A 20963-nucleotide genomic window follows, 5' to 3' on the forward strand; every position below is an offset into this window, starting at 1 on the left:
GTCTTCTATAGGCACAACCACATGAGGTCTTCTATAGGCAAAACAATGCCTCTTGAGGTCTTTTATAGGCAGAACAAGTCCTTTTCAGGACTTCTATAGGCATAAGAAAACGTCTTGCGGTTGTCTATAGGCAAAAGAAGACCTCCTGAGGCCTTCTATAAGCAAACAAAAAAATTGGATTCTTCTGTAGGCAGATGAAAAGTTCAAGGGGTCCTCTTCTGGCTAAAAAATTGTTTGGGTTCCTCTATAGGTAGAAAAAGACCTCTTGAGGTCTTCTATAGGCAAAACAAGGCATCTTGAGGTCTTTTATAGGCAGTACAAGTCCACTTCAAATCTTCTATAGGCATAAGAAAACCTCTTGGGGACGTCTATAGGCCAAAAGAGCTCATAGGTAGAACAAGATCTCTTAAAGTCTTCTATAGGCAAAACAAAGACCTCTGGAGGACTTCTATAGGCTGATTAAGTCACTTTTAAAGGACTTCATTAGGCAGAAGGAAAACTCTTAGACAAAAGAATAGTCTATTAAGACTTTATGGTAGTCTCAAGAAGTCTATCGGGAGGATTTATAGTCGTCTATCGAGACGACTTACCAACTTTGTGGAAATGTTTGTTATCCTCTGAAAACACAAAATCCAAAATTACAACTAATTCAGAAAATAAATGGGACTAATAACTGCAAAATTTTATACAGCGACGAGTCGCGGTGGACCTAATAACTGCAAAATTTCTTACAGCGACGAGTCGCGGCATATTGGCGGCTATACCAAAATGTGGACCTATATTGCCCATTTTCAATACCAAAAGTTTAACGGCCCTACAATACATTTTCCAATACATGGCTGAGATACTCAGGGAATGAGGCGTATTTTAAACATCCCCTGGCTTGGGAATCGAACCCAGACGTCCAGCGTGCATGGCGGGTATACATACCCCCTTAGCTCAGCCACACAATACTTCATTTAATATCCAAGAATCGGATCGCCCAAGATTCGGATGAAGAAATTGTCAAACAATAAGGCTGACCTTATTGGCATGATGAATTGACACGTACAGGCAGGCGGCTCACATTCCGAAATTATTCCAATGGAAGGCTTTGTGAACTAGCAAGTGGGTGGTACCGATATTAACAATTGTGAGCTTTGTGTGGGCGAGAAATTATGCAACGATTGGGGATTACGTTCAACCTTGCAGTTCTTTGTACTTTCAAGGCCCATATCTCGGGATGTATGGACTTCACCCAGAAAAAAGATATTTATTTTTGCGTACAGCATTGACCCCATATATGTGGTAAAAGATTCAAAGAAATCGCAGGGTAGGCCTAATCCCCACTTAATCCCAAAAATTTTTATACCTTCCACCATAAAATTTGTCATTCCGTTTGTAACACATTGAAATATTTGTCGGAGACCCTATAAAGTATATATATTATTGATCAGCATAAAATTCTATGTCGATTTGACCATGTCCGTCTGTCCGTCCGTCTGTCTGTCTGCTGAAATTAAGATACAGCTCGCAATTTTAAAGATAGAGAGTCAAAATTTGGTACAGAAGTTTTTATTACTTGCAGGATGGTTGGTATTGAAAATGGGATATATCGGTCCACGTTTTGATATAGCCCCCATAGAACGGTACCTCCAGATTTTCGGTATTTTTAAGGTTTTAGCTTCATTATCCTACCAAAATGGCTGAAGTTTGGTACGTAGTCTTCTTTAGGGGTATAAAACTTTCCCCCTGAATTGTGTCGGTATCGGTCCACACCTTCATATAGCCCCCATAGAACGGTACCTCCCGATTTTCGGTATTTTTAAGGTTTTAGCTTCATTATCCTACCAAAATGGCTGAAATTTGGTACGTAGTCTTCTTTAGAGGTATAAAACTTAAAGTCTTCTATAGGCAAAACAAAGACCTCTGGAGGACTTCTATAGGCTGATTAAGTCACTTTTAAAGGACTTCATTAGGCAGAAGGAAAACTCTTAGGCAAAAGAATAGTCTATTAAGACTTTATGGTAGTCTCAAGAAGTCTATCGGGAGGATTTATAGTCGTCTATCGAGACGACTTACCGACTTTGTGGAAATGTTTGTTATCCTCTGAAAACACAAAATCCAAAATTACAACTAATTCAGAAAATAAATGGGACTAATAACTGCAAAATTTTATACAGCGACGAGTCGCGATGGACCTAATAACTGCAAAATTTCTTACAGCGACGAGTCGCGGCATATTGGCAACTATATCAAAATATGGACCTATATTGCCCATTTTCAATACCAAAAGTTTAACGGCCCTACAATACATTTTCCAATACATGGCTGAGATACTCAGGGAATGAGGCGTATTTTTAACATCCCCTGGCTTGGGAATCGAACCCAGACGTCCAGCGTGCATGGCGGGTATACATACCCCCTTAGCTCAGCCACACAATACTTCATTTAATATCCAAGAATCGGATCGCCCAAGATTCGGATGAAGAAATTGTCAAACAATAAGGCTGACCTTATTGGCATGATGAATTGACACGTACAGGCAGGCGGCTCACATTCCGAAATTATTCCAACGGAAGGCTTTGTGAACTAGCAAGTGGGTGGTACCGATATTAACAATTGTGAGCTTTGTGTGGACGAGAAATTATGCAACGATTGGGGATTACGTTCAACCTTGCAGTTCTTTGTACTTTCAAGGCCCATATCTCGGGATGTATGGACTTCCCCCAGAAAAAAGATATTTATTTTTGCGTACAGCATTGACCCCATATATGTGGTAAAAGATTCAAAGAAATCGCAGGGCCGTGCCTAATCCCCACTTAATCCCAAAAATTTTTATACCTTCCACCATATGGAGGGTATAATTAAATTTGTCATTCCGTTTGTAACACATTGAAATATTTGTCGGGGACCCTATAAAGTATATATATTATTGATCAGCATAAAATTCTATGTCGATTTGACCATGTCCGTCTGTCCGTCCGTCTGTCTGTCTGCTGAAATTAAGATACAGCTCGCAATTTTAAAGATAGAGAGTCAAAATTTGGTACAGAAGTTTTTATTACTTGCAGGATGGTTGGTATTGAAAATGGGATATATCGGTCCACGTTTTGATATAGCCCCCATATAACGGTACCTCCCGATTTTCGGCATTTTTAAGGTTTTAGCTTCATTATCCTACCAAAATGGCTGAAATTTGGTACGTAGTCTTCTTTAGGGGTATAAAACTTTCCCCCAGAATTTTTTCGGTATCGGTCCACACCTTCAAATAGTCCCCATAGAACGGTACCTCCCGATTTTCGGTATTTTGAAGGTTTTAGCTTCATTATCACACAGAAATGGCTGAAATTTGGTACTAAGTCTACGTTGGTGGTATAAAACTTTCCCCCCAGAACTTTTTCGTTATCGGTCTATGCCTTCATATAGCCCCCATAGAACGGTACCTCCTGATTTTCGGTATTTTGAACGTTGTGGCCTCAATATTCTACCGAAATGGCTGAAATTTGGTATTTAGACTTCGTTGGGGGTACTCAAACTTCCCCTTTAAATTTGTCGGTATAGGTCCACGCCTTCATATAGCCCCCACGGAAAGGTACCTCCCGGTTTTTCGTATTTTGAAGGTTGTGTCTTCAATATTCCACCAAAATGGCTGACATTTGGTATTTAGTCTTCAATGTGACAGGTCCACGCTTTCATATTGCCCCATTTCTGACTAAAATTCGTCGGTATAGGTCCACGTTTCGATATAACCCCCATAGAACGGTACCTCCCGATTTTCGTAATACTGAAGATTGTGACGTCAATATCCAACGGAAATGGCTGAAATTTGTTATTTCGTCTTCAAGAGTTATAAAATATTCCAGAAGAGTATTATCAGTATAGGTCCACGTCCTCTTATATCCCCATAGAAGCGTACTTCTTGATTTTCGGTATTTTTAAGTTATAGCCACATTCTCTTACCGAAATATAGGAAATTTGGTATTTAGTCTTCTTTGAGCCTAAAAACTTTTCGTCAGAAATTTGTCGGTATAGATCGACGTTTTGAAATAGCCCCCATAGAATGGTGCCTCACATTGTTTTACCGAAATTGCTGAAATTTAGTATTAAGTCTTCTTCATACACGAAAGGACATTAATTATTCCATTTTACTTCAATACAACTTGTGGTGGAGGGTATAACAAGTTCGGCCCGGCAGAACTTAACGCCGTTCTTACTTGTTATATGAATTATAATTCTCCCTCGATTGCCGGCCTTCGGCCCTGTGTTTAAGAATTTCATCATGGACAGGTGCAGCAGTTGGTTACACGAACGAAATTTCTCTATAAGATTGTCTAATAAACGGCTTTCTGAGGGGGATTTAAGACTTGCAAGACTATATCGAGCCCTTCCCGCGAAAATGATGTAAGCGACATTTTTTCGATTTTCGTTTTTTTACGGAAATCTATGAAGAATATTCCAACACACCATCTCCCAAATTTTTAGAACTCAGCCATGTACCGTTACGAAATTAGAGCAAAAACAATTTTGATGTAAGCGCCATTTTTGCTTTTTGTGTACATTTGTTTGTGACAGCGAATTGTCGCTTACATCAAATTGCACACTTACATACCATGTCGTTATTCAACTATATTACAAGAAATACGTTTTAATCTTATAATTCTTCGAATAAATACTTGCTACAAAATTAGTGTGATTTGTTTTTAAATTGTAGATAAGAATTACTCTAAAAATGATTTGTTTCAAAAATTTTTTTTGATGTAACCGCCTCTTCTCAATGTAAAAGCCTGATTGCTTGACAGCGAAAAAGATGTAAGCGACACAATCTACCGTTATATTGAAGATATTCCACAATATTTTTATTTTTTCAGTAAATAGGATTTAATAACAGAACTATACCAAATTTGAATAAACAATTTTGGTTATATCAAAAATTATTCAATAAAAACCGTCTCCTGTAAAATTAGCTTTTTTTGCTTACACCTTTTTCGCGGGAAGGGCTCGATATACCCTGGTTAGCATAAATGCTGATTGTATAAAAAGGCCTCTTGAAGCCTTCTATAAGCACAAGAAACGTTTTGGGGTCTTCTTTACTCAAAATAAGACCTCTTGGGTTCTTCTAAGAAGAGCTTTTCTGTCCATAAAAGACTTATTGATGTCTTCTATAACAGAACAAGACCTCTTGAGGTCTTCTATAGGCAAAACAAGGCCACTTGAGGTCTTTTATAGGCAGAACAAGTCCTCTTCAGGTCTTCTATAGGCATAAGAAAACCTCTTGGGGTCGTCTATAGGCAAAAGAAGACCTCTTGAGGCCTTCTATAAGCAAACAAAAAAATTGTATTCTTCTGTAGGCAGATGAAGAGCTCATGGGTCCACTTCTGGCTAAAAAAACTTTCGTGTTCTTCTATAGACAAAACAAAGACCTCTTGAGGTCTACTATAAGCAAAACAAAGTCGTCTTAAGGTCTTCTATAGGCAAAACAAAGACCTCTTGAGGACTTCTATATGCTGATTAAGTCATTTTTAGGATATCAATAGGCAGAAGAAAAACACTTAGGCAAAAGAATAGCCTATTAAGACGACTTTAAATAGTGCAGGAAGTCGACTTTGTGGTAGTCTCATAAAAGTGTATCGGGAGGATTTATAGTCATCTCTCGAGACGACTTATCGACTTTGTGTAAATGTTTGTTATCCTCTGAAAACACAAAATCCAAAATTACAACTAATTCAGAAAATAAATGGGACTAATAACTGCAAAATTTTTTACAGCGACGAGTGGCGGTATATTGGCTGCTATACCAAAATGTGGACCTATATTGCCCGTGATTCTTGTTCGCTTCTCCAGTAGTGTGATTCTCTAATTCATTTTTTGAGTCACCGACAAAAATCGGTAACATTAAATCGCAAAATTATGAATGAAAAGTTCAAATAAAAGTTGATAGCACTCTTGCTCGATAGAACTGTACGACTACTTTTCGTCGCTAGCTTAGCGAAAAACATCGTTAATTGCCGATATTTTAATCATTTTAATTTTACCAACATTTGTCGGTTACTCAAAAAATGAGTTAGAGAATCGCACTACAGGTCGTATATGTGGCTCTGGGGAAATAAGTAGGAAGCAATTTCAAAAGATCGTCAACTCCGTTTCATTCTTCAAACTTCTACTCTATACCTCTTTTCTGCTATCAGTCTTTTCTATACATTTTCTTCTTATATTTTCAGAATAAACCGCATCCACCATAAGTCAAACCGATACGTTACCTCTCGAGCTTTTAACTCGCTATTTAAGAGCTCAAGAGGTTAAAAATCCCATTAGAAGCACTCGTTGCCACCGTGACACAGTGGAAGCCTCCTCACATTTTCAAAAATACCCTTCAGCGTAATGTATGTAGGTGTCATTTCCGTAGATGCACTCGAGATATTAGCTGTGTTCCAGAACTAAAAAGTTTTTACAATTTTTACGACTTTTACACATTTTACTCGAAAAAGCGTTCCCGTACACAAAAAAGTTGTAAAATGTTCACTTCTCTTTAAACAAAAATGGCGCTGAATGACGCTCTCTTTAAAAACTTTTTACACGACAAATTTGGGCGAGTAAAAAATAGTAACATGGTTGCCGGCGTCTGATTGGCTGATACGACGACTTTGACATTTGTTCCAGTTTTTTTTTGACGTATTTTCCATTTTTCCGTTCCCGAACTATTTCAGAAAACTTGTGTGTAAGAACAAATTTTTTGCAGTTCTCTCTTTTACGAGTTTTACCATTAAAAAGTACGGGAACGAAGCTATTGCTAACCTCGTGAATTTTGAAAAAAAAAAAAACCTTTTTAACTAAAGACAATGGATCTTTGAATGTTTCAAGCACGGGAAATAGATTTACATGGATAGACAACTAAATGGCAAATTCCCATTGTTGTTGTAAAAAAATTGCATATGAAAGAAGAAAAGTTCGATGACAGAGAAGCCGCTCCACAGCCGATATGTCTGAAGAGCCTCTACCAAAGGCGAAAAATGCATGTCACATAGTGGGCTCGAATCACTTTTCACTTGCAAAAGTAAACGGTCACCAAGCTCGATTCCAACGAGAAATGAATTAAAAATTAATATTAATAAGTAAGAAAGTATCAGTCAGCTGAGCCGACAGAGATATACCCTCAGCCACGTACCCATAGAAAAAAGTTAACACAATACTTCTGTAGGTTTGTTAGCTGTTGGGAAAATTTTCCACGATGGAAAGGCCACAAAAAACTACATGTTGCAACAAAATTCAGAATGATCCAAGACGAGTGAATTTTTTCCAAACTTTGGGTAGGGTGTACCCGTAGGAGTGATCTGATGTAGTACATATTCGGACCTAATACAAATCTGTAGGAAATAGTTTTTTTTTTCTGTATTAGTCTATGGATATTTTCTTTACAGACTTTATAATTAAAAACGTTGTACTTAATATTCTGAATTTAAATATATTACAATTTTACTTTTCAATTTACAAAGTTTGAGCTAAGTTAAGCCAGTTTAGGTGGTGCCGGTAGGATTTTCTGGACCTTTTTGGGTAATTATCTCAGGAAGTATGGACTTGCCCACGAAAAAAAATTACAACGTCGTAACAGTGGCCGCAAGTGCAACCTGCTTCATCACAAATTATTAAGATCAGAGAGGAGTTGTTAAACTATACTTTTTCCAAATGTTGTGTGGAAGGTACCCAAATGAGTGGACCGATATAGTCCATATTAGAACCCGATCTATGCCTGAAAGTAATATTACCAATTAAAAACCCGAAAATTGGGCGGTACCGTTCCACGGGGGTTATATCAAAACGTGACGAATACCAACAATTCTCTGTAAAAATATTTCGCAAAAATTGTTTAATGTGGCTAAAACCTTGAAAATACCGAAAATCGGGCTATACCGTTCTATTGGAGCTACATCGAAACGTGGACCTATGTATGTACATAATTTTTATCAGAAACGTTTTTTGGTCCATTGGGAACCCTCAATGAAAAATGTCTGCGAATTTGGGCGTGAAACATATGTAAAATCTTCAAAATTCAGAAAATCGGGAGGTACCGTTATATTGGGTCTATATCAAAACGTGGACCTATGTCCATAATTTTTATGAAAAGTTTTTTGTAAAGTGAAAACCCCGCATCTCAAAATTCAACTAATTTGGTTGATAAGTTTAGCTAAAATATTCAAAATACCCAAACATTAAGAAGTACCGTTGCATGGGGACTATCCCAAAACGTGGACCGACCTTCCCAATTTGTTGCTCTCGACATTGTCAGTGAACTATAAGTATTTATACCAAAATTCATCTGCCAACGCCAACGCCTTTTATATTTGGCCACCGTTTATTTGAACTCGCGACATAGAGCAGCGTTTTTTTGAGGTTATGCGCGATTATCTCGGGAACTATGGACTTGCCCTCGAAAAAAATTACAATGACGTAACGGGGGCCGCACGAACATCATGCTACAAAAAATTTCATAACGATTCGTGAGGTGTTACTAAACTGCACTTATTTCAAATTTTGTGTGGGAGGTATCTGAAGGAGTGGACCGATATAATCCATATTCGAACCTGATGTATGCCTAGAGGTAGTATTACCATATGCAAAGTTTGGTTCAATTCCGTTACTCCCTTCGAGAGTTATCGTGCGCACAAGTTTTGCTACAATTTTTGAACTTTTGTGGGGAAGGTACCTGAAGGAGTGGACCGATATGGCCCATCTTCGAACTTAAATCAAATCTGGAAAAAATATTTCGATACCCAAAATTTGAACCGAATCGATTGATCTGTTCGAGAGTTATCGTGCGCACCAGCCAGACAGACAGACAGACAGACGGACGGACATTGCTAGATCGACTCAAAATTGTCTGAAACGGATATCGTACAAACATACTTGGGGTCTAAAACCATTTTTTCGACGAGGCACATTTTTGGTCGTATCAAAGTGTAAATACCCTCTTTATCCTAAAGGCTGAGAGTATAAAAATGATCTTCGCTCAAATATACTGCACGATGATTGTTCTCTTCATCTAGAAACATAAACAGAATCTCAAAAGCCCTTGAAAAAATATTTTCTTTGATAACAAATGACATTGGATACGTTTCTGTTGGATTTGTTTAAACGCCACACAGACATGTGATAAAACTGATAATACCCTACAAATAAACAACACCAAATGCCTAAACCAGTTGGCAGAAAAATAGTTGCATTTCAAATCTGTGTTATCAGAGCAGACCAAGAGATGCCCAGAACGAGTAACGTTGTGTTGAAGAATTGTCGTTTAATTTACTAGGGCATTTACAACATCGACATTCTGTAATGCTTTGAATGAATGCCACTAAAAGTTAATTAATAGTTCCACAAACATCCTATACGGGACAAGGGAGACTTCTCTCCACTAAAAGTTAACAAGTATAAAAAAACGATATAATACTTTTTACAACATTGTCATGGATAAGATCCGAATATAAAAGTCAGAATCACAACCTAACCATTCACAACCAAAGGGTCGTTACAAAAGTAACTTGTAGTTTGTTTCAAATAGGGGTGGGATGCTATAGCAACAACAATATGGGAAAATATGTATTGCAATGGCAAAGATATACAACCTCCCTTTTTAAGTCAAAAGTCATTGACCTAATAATAAACAACAACATATGTTTTCTCACCACCCAACCCACCCAAAATCCCTTAACAAAGAATAAAGACAACAAAACCGCATAGACGATTATATTACACATAAGTCTAAAGAATTTTAGTCAATTTTACAATTGATTGATTAACTTGTCTTTTACTAATCAGAACATTTCGTTCGTATTTGAAGAAACAAATCGTTCAGGGTCACGTCGGTGATGTCCTTGGTTTTATATCAATAAACAAAAATAAAACATTGATTAATTGATGTACTTCCCACCACCGCCCACCACAAAAAAAGTCCAACAAACGCAAGATTTTATTAAGAAAATGAATAATTTGAGGACATAAATAAACAACATACGCGGCCTATCTCTATGAAAGAAACCAACAACACCACATTCGTATGTCTTTGCTTGCTTTTGGCCATAAAGCAAAAGCATGGCTAAAAGCAATCTTATCTTTTTAGAGATTTTACTTTTGGTAAAAACAATTTCCCTACTAGCGTTTACATGACTACAAACTATTTTAAAAAGAGTATCGGTAGGTGGGTCGCTCGCCGCCAATCCCACCTCATCACACATTTTCCATAACAACCAGAGTCAAATCAAGTCAATCAGCCACACACAAATCAACTTCAGTAAATCAATTTTTTTCATCGTTTTTCTTCCAACAATTTTTAAGAGTTTTATGACACACTTTTTCATATTTTGTTACTTTTTTCCAATTTCTTTGGGCCACGAATCTCACCTGACATTTTGGATAAACTTTGGACCTAATTGGTGTATGAAGTAATTTTGGAGTTTCGTTGTAGTTGTTGTTATTTCCACAGAATTTTTAATAATTTTATTTGCAAAACTCGAATAAAAAATTAATCACAACACATCGACACAAACAATAGTGATGTCAACAAATCGATAACTATGTGGGATGTTATCGAATTTGAGCGATGGATTTGATAAGTTTGCTATCGGAAAAGTGGTGTAGATGCTTAAAGTATGACGTGCGCATAATATCAATGGCAGTTGGCTCGAAAAATGAGAAAAACAACTGAAAAGTATGCTCTGTTCCAGAACCCACAAGAAGCTACTAACTTTTACTACGATAACAATTGTTCCTTTATGTTATCGGAAAAAAGAGTAAAACTTAGAAGAGTTTTGCAGTTCTGGAACAGGCCCGCAATTTAACTTGAACTTAATACCCCGTTTAGACTATGCTTGAGGTAGGTTTACAATTACGAAATCCACTCGATTTCAACTATCAATTCCATTGATTAAACATCAAACGAAATCTCATCTTAAATCCATTGGATTTTATTTGACGTTTAAGCAATGGAATTTACATTTGAAATCGAGTGGACTTCGTAAATGTAAACCAAGCATTGGTTTAGCAAATTCAGTGGATTTAAGCAGGAGAGGCTGCTTATGTACCCAGGCCTTACCAGCATAAAAGGAGTCGCGCAGTTAAGGTGAGAACACAGTCAGCTCTTAGCTTAATTTCCTGCTTAGCTTTTTTCTTCAGCAGGCCGCTTATTTCTTGGTATCACACATCGAAGCGTAAAGTTCATGGGCCCTATAAACGTAATTATTTCAATATATCAAATAAAATTCAATTTTTTAATATGAATTGTTCGTAAATAATTAGTACCGAAAATAAAAATTACAGCCAAATTCTTGCTCTGTTCCAGAACCTGCAAGAAGCTACTATTTTTTACTACGACAACATTTTTCCCTTTATGTTATCGGAGAAAATAGTAAAAAATAGTAGATTCTTGCAGTTCGGGAACAGACCATCTATTTTGCAGATTGAACACGTGTTTATATCAAATTGAATGTCGAAACGAAATGTCAAAAAATGAAGCCAGGCGAAGAATTCAAAAGTTCAACAATTTTCAACTTAGTGGCCTGAAGCCTCGCTTCGTTGTGGTCCGCCCTATTGACAATTTTATTACAATTTCACTTTTGCGCTTTGAAGCGAGGCGGAAAAAATGAGCAACAAAAATCCATTGGGTTCTCGCCTTTATGTCATATTCTAAATTATTGTGAAGAAACATGTAGATTTTGAGTCTGAGAGTTTACGAATCCAAGAGAGAATGCAAAAATCCATGAACACCAAAGAAGATAAAGACAATACGAAATACCAATAATCTGTTGCAATAGTTTGATAAATACAGTACAGTGATATACATATACGATATTCAAATGAAAAATTCTAATTGGAAATTGTTTATTGTTCTTAAGATTTTCAAATAAAAAGCTCCTGATGATGTTGGAATAAAGCCAACGAAACGTTGAGCAAAATATGAAATAAATTAGTTTTATTTAATTCATACAGCACTTGACCGACATAGCCCAGTAAAAAATACAAAATAAATGTAAAATTAACCAACAACACGGTCATACAAAAATAAAATTATTAAAAACGACAAAATTTATTTCTAAAAGCTTGATGTTTTGTTCAATAAAATGATTTTTCATCGAACAAGTCCGGCGCTTAAAGGTTTGTAAATGTACTCCACATTCAGAGGAAGCTAATCTGTAGTGGAATTCTGTAACTCATTTTTTGAGTTACCGACAAAAATCGGTAACATTAAAACGAATGAAAAGTAGCAATAAAAATTGACAGCACTGATGCTATCGGTAGGATTTAGCAACAGCTTTATTTTGGTTGTTAACTTACCGAGAATCTTCGTTAATTACCGAAATTATAAGCATTTTAATTTTACCGACATTTGTCGGTAACTCAAAAAATATATTACAGAATTCCACTACTGATATGAAAACATCCGATATTTAATACATTGGGGAACATTATCGACTTTATATCGGTTTTTTACTTATAAAAGCATTAAAAGCCATGAGTTTATAATTTATTTTAGAAATAACCCAGCAAAAAGTTTGCATCCGCGGATGCAGTTAAATCACTAGAACAATTGCCGCTGGAGTGCATCTTTTCCTATGAATTCACCTATGAATTTTACAAGAGAGCGCGCAGCTAGGATGCACTCCATTTTGCTTCCACGGCACACAACTAGGATGCACTCCATTTTCGATCCAAATCACAGCCTTTGATGTAGTGTTTTGGAATGAATTTAAATTCAGTCTAAAGATGTTATAAAATGCAAGCCATTGCAAATATCCCAAAAGTTAATAAAATACATTGCTTATTCGTGTAAAACAAGAATATTAACTTTATTACCATGGTATAAGTAAAGAGGTAGATTTAAATGAAAACAATCTATAGAACCCTTGTTTTTCCTTAATTCCTAAAACGTCAATATTAGTAAACACAAAAGCAACAAGTGGGTTTGTTTACAATACCATTTTTGAGCATTTTATAAAAAACGTGAAAAATGAATGAAATGTCAAGGTTTCTCTACATAATCGAGTTGTGGATATTATAAAATGTGTGTTTCAATGCAAAGCTAACGAATTTCTTCCATAAAAATGTTCTAAACACAATTTTAAAAACCATTGAATTCGATTGTTTTTAAAATTGTTTGGCATATTTTTCAAACAGCACACACACATACCCAGATTGTGTATTTTGTTTTGAAGTTTTAGGAACGGTCGAAAGAAAAAATTTAAATTCACAGAAAGCTTTAGCTAACCTTTCTTATTAAACCATGTTTATTACATTAACACAAATTATAAAAACTCTCCATTAAATTTGATCGTAACTAAGTTTACTTCCTCTACTCTGCTTTTTATGACATCGAAATTGATATTGCTTCATCATCCAAATGGTTTTTCATTTTTCCTCCTATTTCAGTTCAGATATCCAAAAAACTCCAACTCCACTTCAAAAATATGGTCTGTTCCAGAACTGCAAGAATCTACTAATTTTTACTATTTTTCCGATAACATAAAGAAAAAAATGTTATCGTAGTAAAAAATAGTAGCTTCTTGCAGGTTCTGGAACAGAGCAATAATTTGCGTCTAGTAAATTACAGCAATGTTTATAACTTTAGTTTGTATTTCTTTATATTTTATAAAACAAATTCTTAGAATTTTAAGACTCTTTCTTGTGTTCAGAAAAAAGACTGCGACAGTAGGGATCAAAAAATCGGCTTGCTTGGCTAGGGATCTTTAAGCGAGTGCTTCCAAAATGTATCGAGCACAGTGCATTTTCATTACTCCGTGTGGACTGCATCGAAAGATGTATTGTAATCATAACTCTGCATTGCACTACTTCCAAACTTTTTTGCTGGGTAAGTGAATTAATGCGATCTCCAAAATGTAAATGCCTGTCCAAATGATATGGTGTGAATTTTTATTAATGCTCTGTTCCAGAACCTGCAAGAAGCTAGTCCGTGTTTAGACAAACAAATTTCTCGGAAAAGTAAATTCAGTTATTAGGCAATAAAGGGTAGGAAAGAGTATTGAGGAGCTCTTTCCTCTCCGCTCTCTCCCAAACAACTCAATTTACTTTCCCGAGAAATTTGTGTGTCTAAACACAGACCTACTATTTTTTACTATGATACCATTATTCCCATGGTTTAATTAGAAACTCCCAATTTACATTGGGCGAGTTTACTTGCGGCAATTGTCATTTTGTAGGAGAGAGAGGTGAGGCATATGGTAACCCTTTGCCTCTCAGCACCCTCTCTCACCTACAAACTGACAATTGCCGCAAGTAAACTCGCCTAATGTAAATTGGGACAAAGGTTAGCTAAAGCTTTCTGTCAATTTAATTTTTTTCATTTGAGTGTTCCTGAAACAATCATTTCATAATATCCACAATTCGATTATGTGGGGAAACCTTGACACTTCATTAAATATTAGCGTTTTTTATAAAATGCTCAAAAAAGGTATTATAAACACACTCACTTGTTGCTTTTGTCTTTAGTAATTTTGACGTTTTAGGAATTCAGGAAAAAGCAGGGCTCTTTAGATTGTTTTCATTTAAACCTATTGGCCCCGGCACATACGGCGCGTTGCGTTACAACAACCACATGGAAACTTCAAGAACAAACTTGGCATCACTTACACATTTTTCATGTGGTTGTTGTTTTCAACTCGCAACGCGTCGCACAACGGACCGTATGTATTTGGCCCATACTTCTTTACTTATACCATGATTATTCCCTTTATTTTATCGGAAAAAAGTAAAATTTAGTTGATTCTTGCTGTTCTGGAACAGTTTTCATTTTCTAAATCAACCACTACCCGTCTCTTTTAAAGTATCACCATATACAACAAGTCAAATAATAGTTATCGATAATTTTAACAAAACCGTCTGTCAGCTGTGACAAAGTGCTGCCAAGTTGAAAAGTAGATGGCTGTTAAGTTTGAAATTTGAGCTTTCGAAAAAAAAGAAAAAAGTAATTAAAAAATATTTCCATTCCAAATTTTAAGAAATGAAATATAAATAGAAATTTGTTGTACTTGGATCAACAAAAAACCTAAAATCTTCCTTTAATAGCCGAAAGAAAACTTTAATGTGCAATTCTCAGCAAAAATAAGGACATGTATTGTGTAGAAATGGATCGAATATGTAAAGCAAAATAAGGTGAGTGAGTTGGCGATTTCTGAAGTAAAATATTTAAAAAGAAAATAAAAAATTGCAAGGAAACTGCCTTTGTATTTAGGGGTTATCTCTAGTTTTGCAGACCAAAAAAAAAAAAATAATAATAATAAATAAACATCTGTCTCTCTTAAAACAAAATTTTTATGTATTTAATAAGATCGCCAAAATATATCAAGATAGGTGTATTCGGTTAACATTTTTTCAGATTTTTTTGAAAGTGATAGGGGTAACTCCTTAAGATCGCCGAAATTGTATGGAGAATACAATTAAAGCATTGGAACAAAACCCATACTCCTATTATTACAGATTTAAAGCGTTGCGGGTTAACATAAAGTTAAATGTGATTATTAAATTTCAAGGAGGAGTTTTTTGTCTTAACTTTTTATGTGAAAATTATTGGTCAGTTCCAGAATCTGCAAGAAGCTACTATTTTTTACTACGATAACATTTCTTTCTTTATGTTATCGGAAAAACTTTTTGTACCCTCCACATAAAAATTACATGTAGTTCGGTTAAAAATTGTAGCCAAAATCCTTAAAATACCGAAAATCGGGAGGTTATATGGGGGCTACACCAAAACATGGACCTATGTTGACGGTTTTTGGTGGAGATGTTTTGTGACCACTGGGAACCCCAAGCGTGAAATTACAAGTAGATTGGTCAATATGTATGTTGACGGTTTTTGGTGAAACTACAGGTAGTTTTCCTCGAACTTGACCTGCCTATGGAAAAAAAACACTCGGGTGCAAATATATAGGGCTCTAGCTCAATTATTGCGAATGCTAGAGTGATTACAACAAACGGACAGACGGACATGGCTAGATCGTCTTAGAATTTTATACTGATCAAGAATATATAAACTTTATATGGTAGCAAATGATTTGTTCGATGTGTTAAGGTCGAGTTACATTAGGCAAATATTTGCTTCAGCCACCGGCAGTGTGCACTTACTGAGAGCAAGTAATGGGTACTTTACACGATATGTATTTTACATATGGGTTGTCACTTTGCGTATACATTTTGTATATAAAAAGTGACAAGCCATATGTAAAATACATATCGTGTAAAGTACCCATAACATAAATTCAATGTATTATTAACACTCACTTAATCTCAGTAAGCGCACAATGCCGGTCGCTGGAGCAAATATTTGCCTAATGTGACCTTACCTTTACAAACAGAAAAAACAAACTTAATATACCCTCCATACTATGGTGGAGGGTATAAAAAACATAATGCTTAGTCATACTAACATTTCCACACAATCCGAGTGTATGAAAATGTAAGTGTCGTTAACCGAAGATGTTGTCCGGTATGGACATTCTGGGAACGTGATGTACGTTTGGATAAAATTTCACAATGTGCAAAGTCTCGGGTAAATCGTATACTCAACTTATAAGTAATCGAGCCCATAGTCGTTTTAGTTGATGCAGGCGGGGTTTTTGGAGTTTTTAAGTCATTATCTCAGGACGTATGAACTTGACCCCAAAAAATTGTACGCTCGTAATAAGGGCCGCAAGGAGAATCTGCTGCCAAAAATAACAAAATGGTCCAAGGCATGTCCTTAAACTGCACTTTAATGAAACATTTTGACAATTTGTGTGGGAGGTCCCAAAGAAATGGACTAATACAGTCCATATTTGAAACTAATCTATGTTTTGGAAGAAATATTACGATGTGCAAAGTTTGGACCCAATCGGTTACTGATTTCGAAAGTTATCGTGCCCAAGATTTTAGCGAAAAATATTTTGCGTGGTGCATAGTTCGGACCAAATCAGTTAATCCAGACAAACGGACGGATAGGGCTAATTTGACTTCAAATTGTCTGAAACGAATTTCGTCTAAACGTCCATGGGGTCTAAAACCATTATTTCGAAAAGACACATTTTTGATCGTAGCAAAGTGTATCTACCTTCGTTCACATGGCAAAAGACCTGAAATGGCTCCAACGTGCTGAGAACATGACAAGCACCACCTCTACACAGTAGCATCGTCAACCACATCCCAGCTACAACTAATCACAATCTTCACAACTACAACCCATCTTCACTACATCTATATCTATAAAACTACCACATCTACAGTCTCACCTACAACCTCTTTCTACTCTTACAGTTACATCGAAAAATAACATCTAACTATCATCACACATGTACATCTCCTTCATATCATAACCACATCTATAATACGTTCCAACATTCAGGATGATCACAATGGACCCCAAGGTCTCCGAGTGGAGTGGCTGCCATCACAGCTACGCATCCTAAAGCCTAACCTAACCTAAGCAACTACCCTCGTTAATCTAAAGGCTGAGGGTGTAAATATGTAGTCAGAAGCAAAAAAAAAAAAAAAAAACTCGGGTAAGTTTTTCCGCTGATGATGACAAATTCTTTTATCTCACTTCAGTCATAAAGAAAGAAACTCCAGAGAAGATCTATCAAAGAAGGTCGTTCCGAAGTCTTCTAAATATAGAAGACACTTCCGAGGTTTTTTATAGATAGAAGACAGTTTAGACGTTTTCTATACATATAGACAGAGGACATAGAAGAGGTGACAGAAGATTTTTCTGAGATCTTCTAGAGAGAGAGAGAGAATCCCTTTTAAAGATCTTCTATTGACAGAAGACTTTCCTGAAGATTTCTATAGACCTTTCAGAGGTCTTCTGTAGATCGACGACTTTTCAAAGGTCTTTTATATATAAAGGACCCTTCGAAGGTCTTCTATACATAGAGGACCCTTCTATAGACAGAAGACCCTTCGAAGGTCTTGTAAACACAAAGACCTTTCAGCGCTTTCATAGGTAGAGGATCATTCAGAGGTCTGTTATAGAGAGAAGACCTTGCAGATGTATTCTATAGACAGAAGACCTCTCATAGGTGCTCGATAGGTTTTCTATAGGTAGACAATCATTCAGGGGTCTTCTGTAGACAGAAAACCTTTCTATAAGAAGAAGATCTTCTAGAGGTCTTCTATAGACAAAAGAACAGAGGTCTTCTATAGACAGAAGAATTTTCAGATATCTTCTATAGACAGAGGACTTTTCAGAGGTTTCCTATAGACAGGAATCCTTCTAGAGGTCTCTATAGAAAATTTTTCAGAAGTCGTCTATAGACAGAAGACTTTCAGAGGTCTTTCAAAGACGGAAGACCTTTCAGAAGTCCCCTATAGAGAGATATCTTCTATAGACAGAACACCTTTCATAGGATTTCTATAGACAGAAGACCTTTCCGAGGTCTTCCATATTCAGAAGACCTTTCAGAGCTTTTCTAAACACAGAACACCTTGCAGAGGTCTTTTATAGACAGATGTCCTTTCTATAGACACAAAACCTCTCAGAGGACTATTATATATAGAAGACCTTTCAAAAGATCCTTTAGAGCTTTTCTAAACACAGAACATTTGCCGAGGCCTTCAGTAGACACAATACCTGTTAGAGGTCTTCTATAGACCTCTTCTATAGACAGAAGACCTTTCAGAGCTTTTCTAAACAAAGAAGACCTTGCAGAGGTCTTTTATAGACGGAAGACCTTTCTATAGACACAAGAACTCTCAGAGGTCTAATATAGTCTATAGATAGAAGATCTTTCAGACGTCTCTATAGAATTCCTCTGAAAGATTTTCTGCTTATAAAAGACCTCTGAAAGTTTATAGAAGACCTCTTCCTTTAATGTATGAAGATCTCTTCTCTTATGTCATGTTCACACGAGCGTTTCAATTAAGTTGTTCGCCTGTCGAACGACGTACACGAATTAATCCGTTTCCACGACACCATTCGTAATTAACAGAAACATAAACAAAATTTCCTTCATATTTGTTTCCTTGTTTTCACGAAAATTTGAACCGAAAACACATAAAATATACATTAAATGAATAGGAAAAAAAAACAGTAGACTTTCCTTCAAATGTATGTCCCAATTTACATTGAGCGAGTTTACTTGCGGCAATTGTCATTTTGTAGGAGAGAGAGGTGAGGCATATGGTAACCCTTTGCCTCTCAGCACCCTCTCTCACCTACAAACTGACAATTGCCGCAAGTAAACTCGCCTAATGTAAATTGGAACCAAGGTAAATTTATAGAAGGTATGTGCATGAATTACAACAACTAACATATTTACAAAAACAACATTGTTGTTATTGAAAATTAATTGTCAAAGAAAATATTGAATAATAGGGTCGTTCCAAAAATTTTCTCAGGAAAAACATAAATACATTTTGAAAATCCTCCAAAATAGAACAAATTTGAATCACAATGTAAATATAAAGCATTCAGAACTGTCGTAGGAAATTTTTATTACACGTTTAGGAAGAGAAACAGTATTTTACTTCGATGTTTCAAATTTTTTGAGTAGACCCTATTACATTTTGAAAACTAAATTTACAAAAAAAAAATAAGAATACAGCTGATTGTCACTTCTACCTTCTATAAATATGCCTTGATTCGAACTATCTTTTATATTTATCTACACACATTTCATTAATTTTTTTCATAAATTCTGAATAATTTTGTATTTTCAATATATTTTTCTATTTTCATAATTAAAGAGAGAGAGAGACATGTCAAAACAATGTTTGTGTATACAGACTTTCAGTTATTTGTTTCCTTTTTGTTTCTGATTTTTTACGCTATTTTGAACTAATGGACAAGAAATTTGTGTGGAATTAAGAAGGAAACTGATGTATTGAATATTTATTGAAAGACTAAAGAAAAAATGTGTATACAATATTCATATTTGATAGTTATAAATCTAAGCCAACTATGTTCTATAAAAGTATTAATAGTTACAAACAGTGTACAATTGGCAATTATACAAAGTACATTTGACTTCAAGTATTTACTACAACACCCCCACTAGACTTGAAGTTATTTAAACCCAGACTTTGACATAATCCTTGCATCTTTTGTTTGGGTAAGGCTTTTGTAAAGATGTCCGCCACCATGTTTTCTGTTGAAATATACTGGATCGTTATTGATTTCCTTTGAATCATATCTCGAACAAAATGATGTCGAATATCGATGTGCTTCGACCGTGCGTGATACATGTTGTTATGTGCAAGATTTAATGAACTTTTGTTGTCAGAATATATAATCCAAGATTCATCTTGACATCCGCTAACTTCCAAATACAACGACTTCAACCAAATAAGCTCTTGACATGCTGAGGACATTGCCATATATTCCGCCTCTGTCGTCGATAGTGCCACCGTTTGTTGCCTTTTGGAATTCCAAGATATGGCTGATCCTTGAAACAAAAATACATATCCTGTAGTTGATCTTCTAAAGTCAATATCATTTGCCCAGTCAGCGTCAGCAAAACCAACGATTTTTCCTTTATCATCTGCAGTATATTCCAGTTTGAAATCAATTGTTTGTTTTATATACCTTAACAATCGTTTCACTGCAGACCAGTGTGGCTTGCCGGGGTTTTGATTGTACTTAGATAAAACCCCCACTGCATGTGCAATATCTGGCCGCGTCAATTGTGCAGCAAATAACAGACTTCCTACTGCTTCTTGATAAGGTACTGCTTTCATTTCCATTATTTCGTTTTCTGTCTTAGGGCATTGCTCTTTGGAAAATCTTTGATTGTGGTCCATTGGAGAACACACTCCTTTGCAATCACTCATATTAAATCTTGCAAGTACATCCTCTAGGTAAAGTTTTTGATCAAGCCATAATTTACCATTTTCTCTATCGCGAGAAATCTTCATACCAAGAATATAACATGCAGGTCCCAAGTCCTTCATTTTAAAATGTGACATTAAAAACTGTTTAATATTGTGTTTCATCTCGGCATTGTTGGCGAATATTAAAA

At 35.9% G+C, this 20963-nt stretch overlaps 1 protein-coding gene across 22 annotated transcripts in view; it reads right to left on the reverse strand.

Annotated features, from left to right (window-relative positions):
- Positions 1 to 20963, reverse strand: part of stmA (Protein EFR3 homolog stmA) — a 75263-nt gene that overhangs the window by 44731 nt on the left and 9569 nt on the right. The window contains exon 1 of one of the 22 annotated variants that reach the window (XM_073991975.1): positions 10372 to 10556. The exons of 20 other annotated variants lie outside the window; for them this stretch is intronic. In XM_073991975.1, coding sequence (XP_073848076.1) covers positions 10372 to 10378 — 7 coding nt within the window. In that variant the 5' untranslated portion in view covers positions 10379 to 10556. Of the gene's footprint in view, positions 1 to 10371; positions 10557 to 20963 lie in introns of those variants that run through there. One more of the 22 variants, XM_073991973.1, reaches the window with a different exon arrangement.

The sequence above is a fragment of the Musca autumnalis genome, unplaced genomic scaffold (genome assembly GCF_047663935.1).
Source record: "Musca autumnalis isolate F117 unplaced genomic scaffold, ASM4766393v1 scaffold_5, whole genome shotgun sequence".
Classification (NCBI taxonomy): Eukaryota; Metazoa; Arthropoda; class Insecta; order Diptera; family Muscidae; genus Musca; species Musca autumnalis.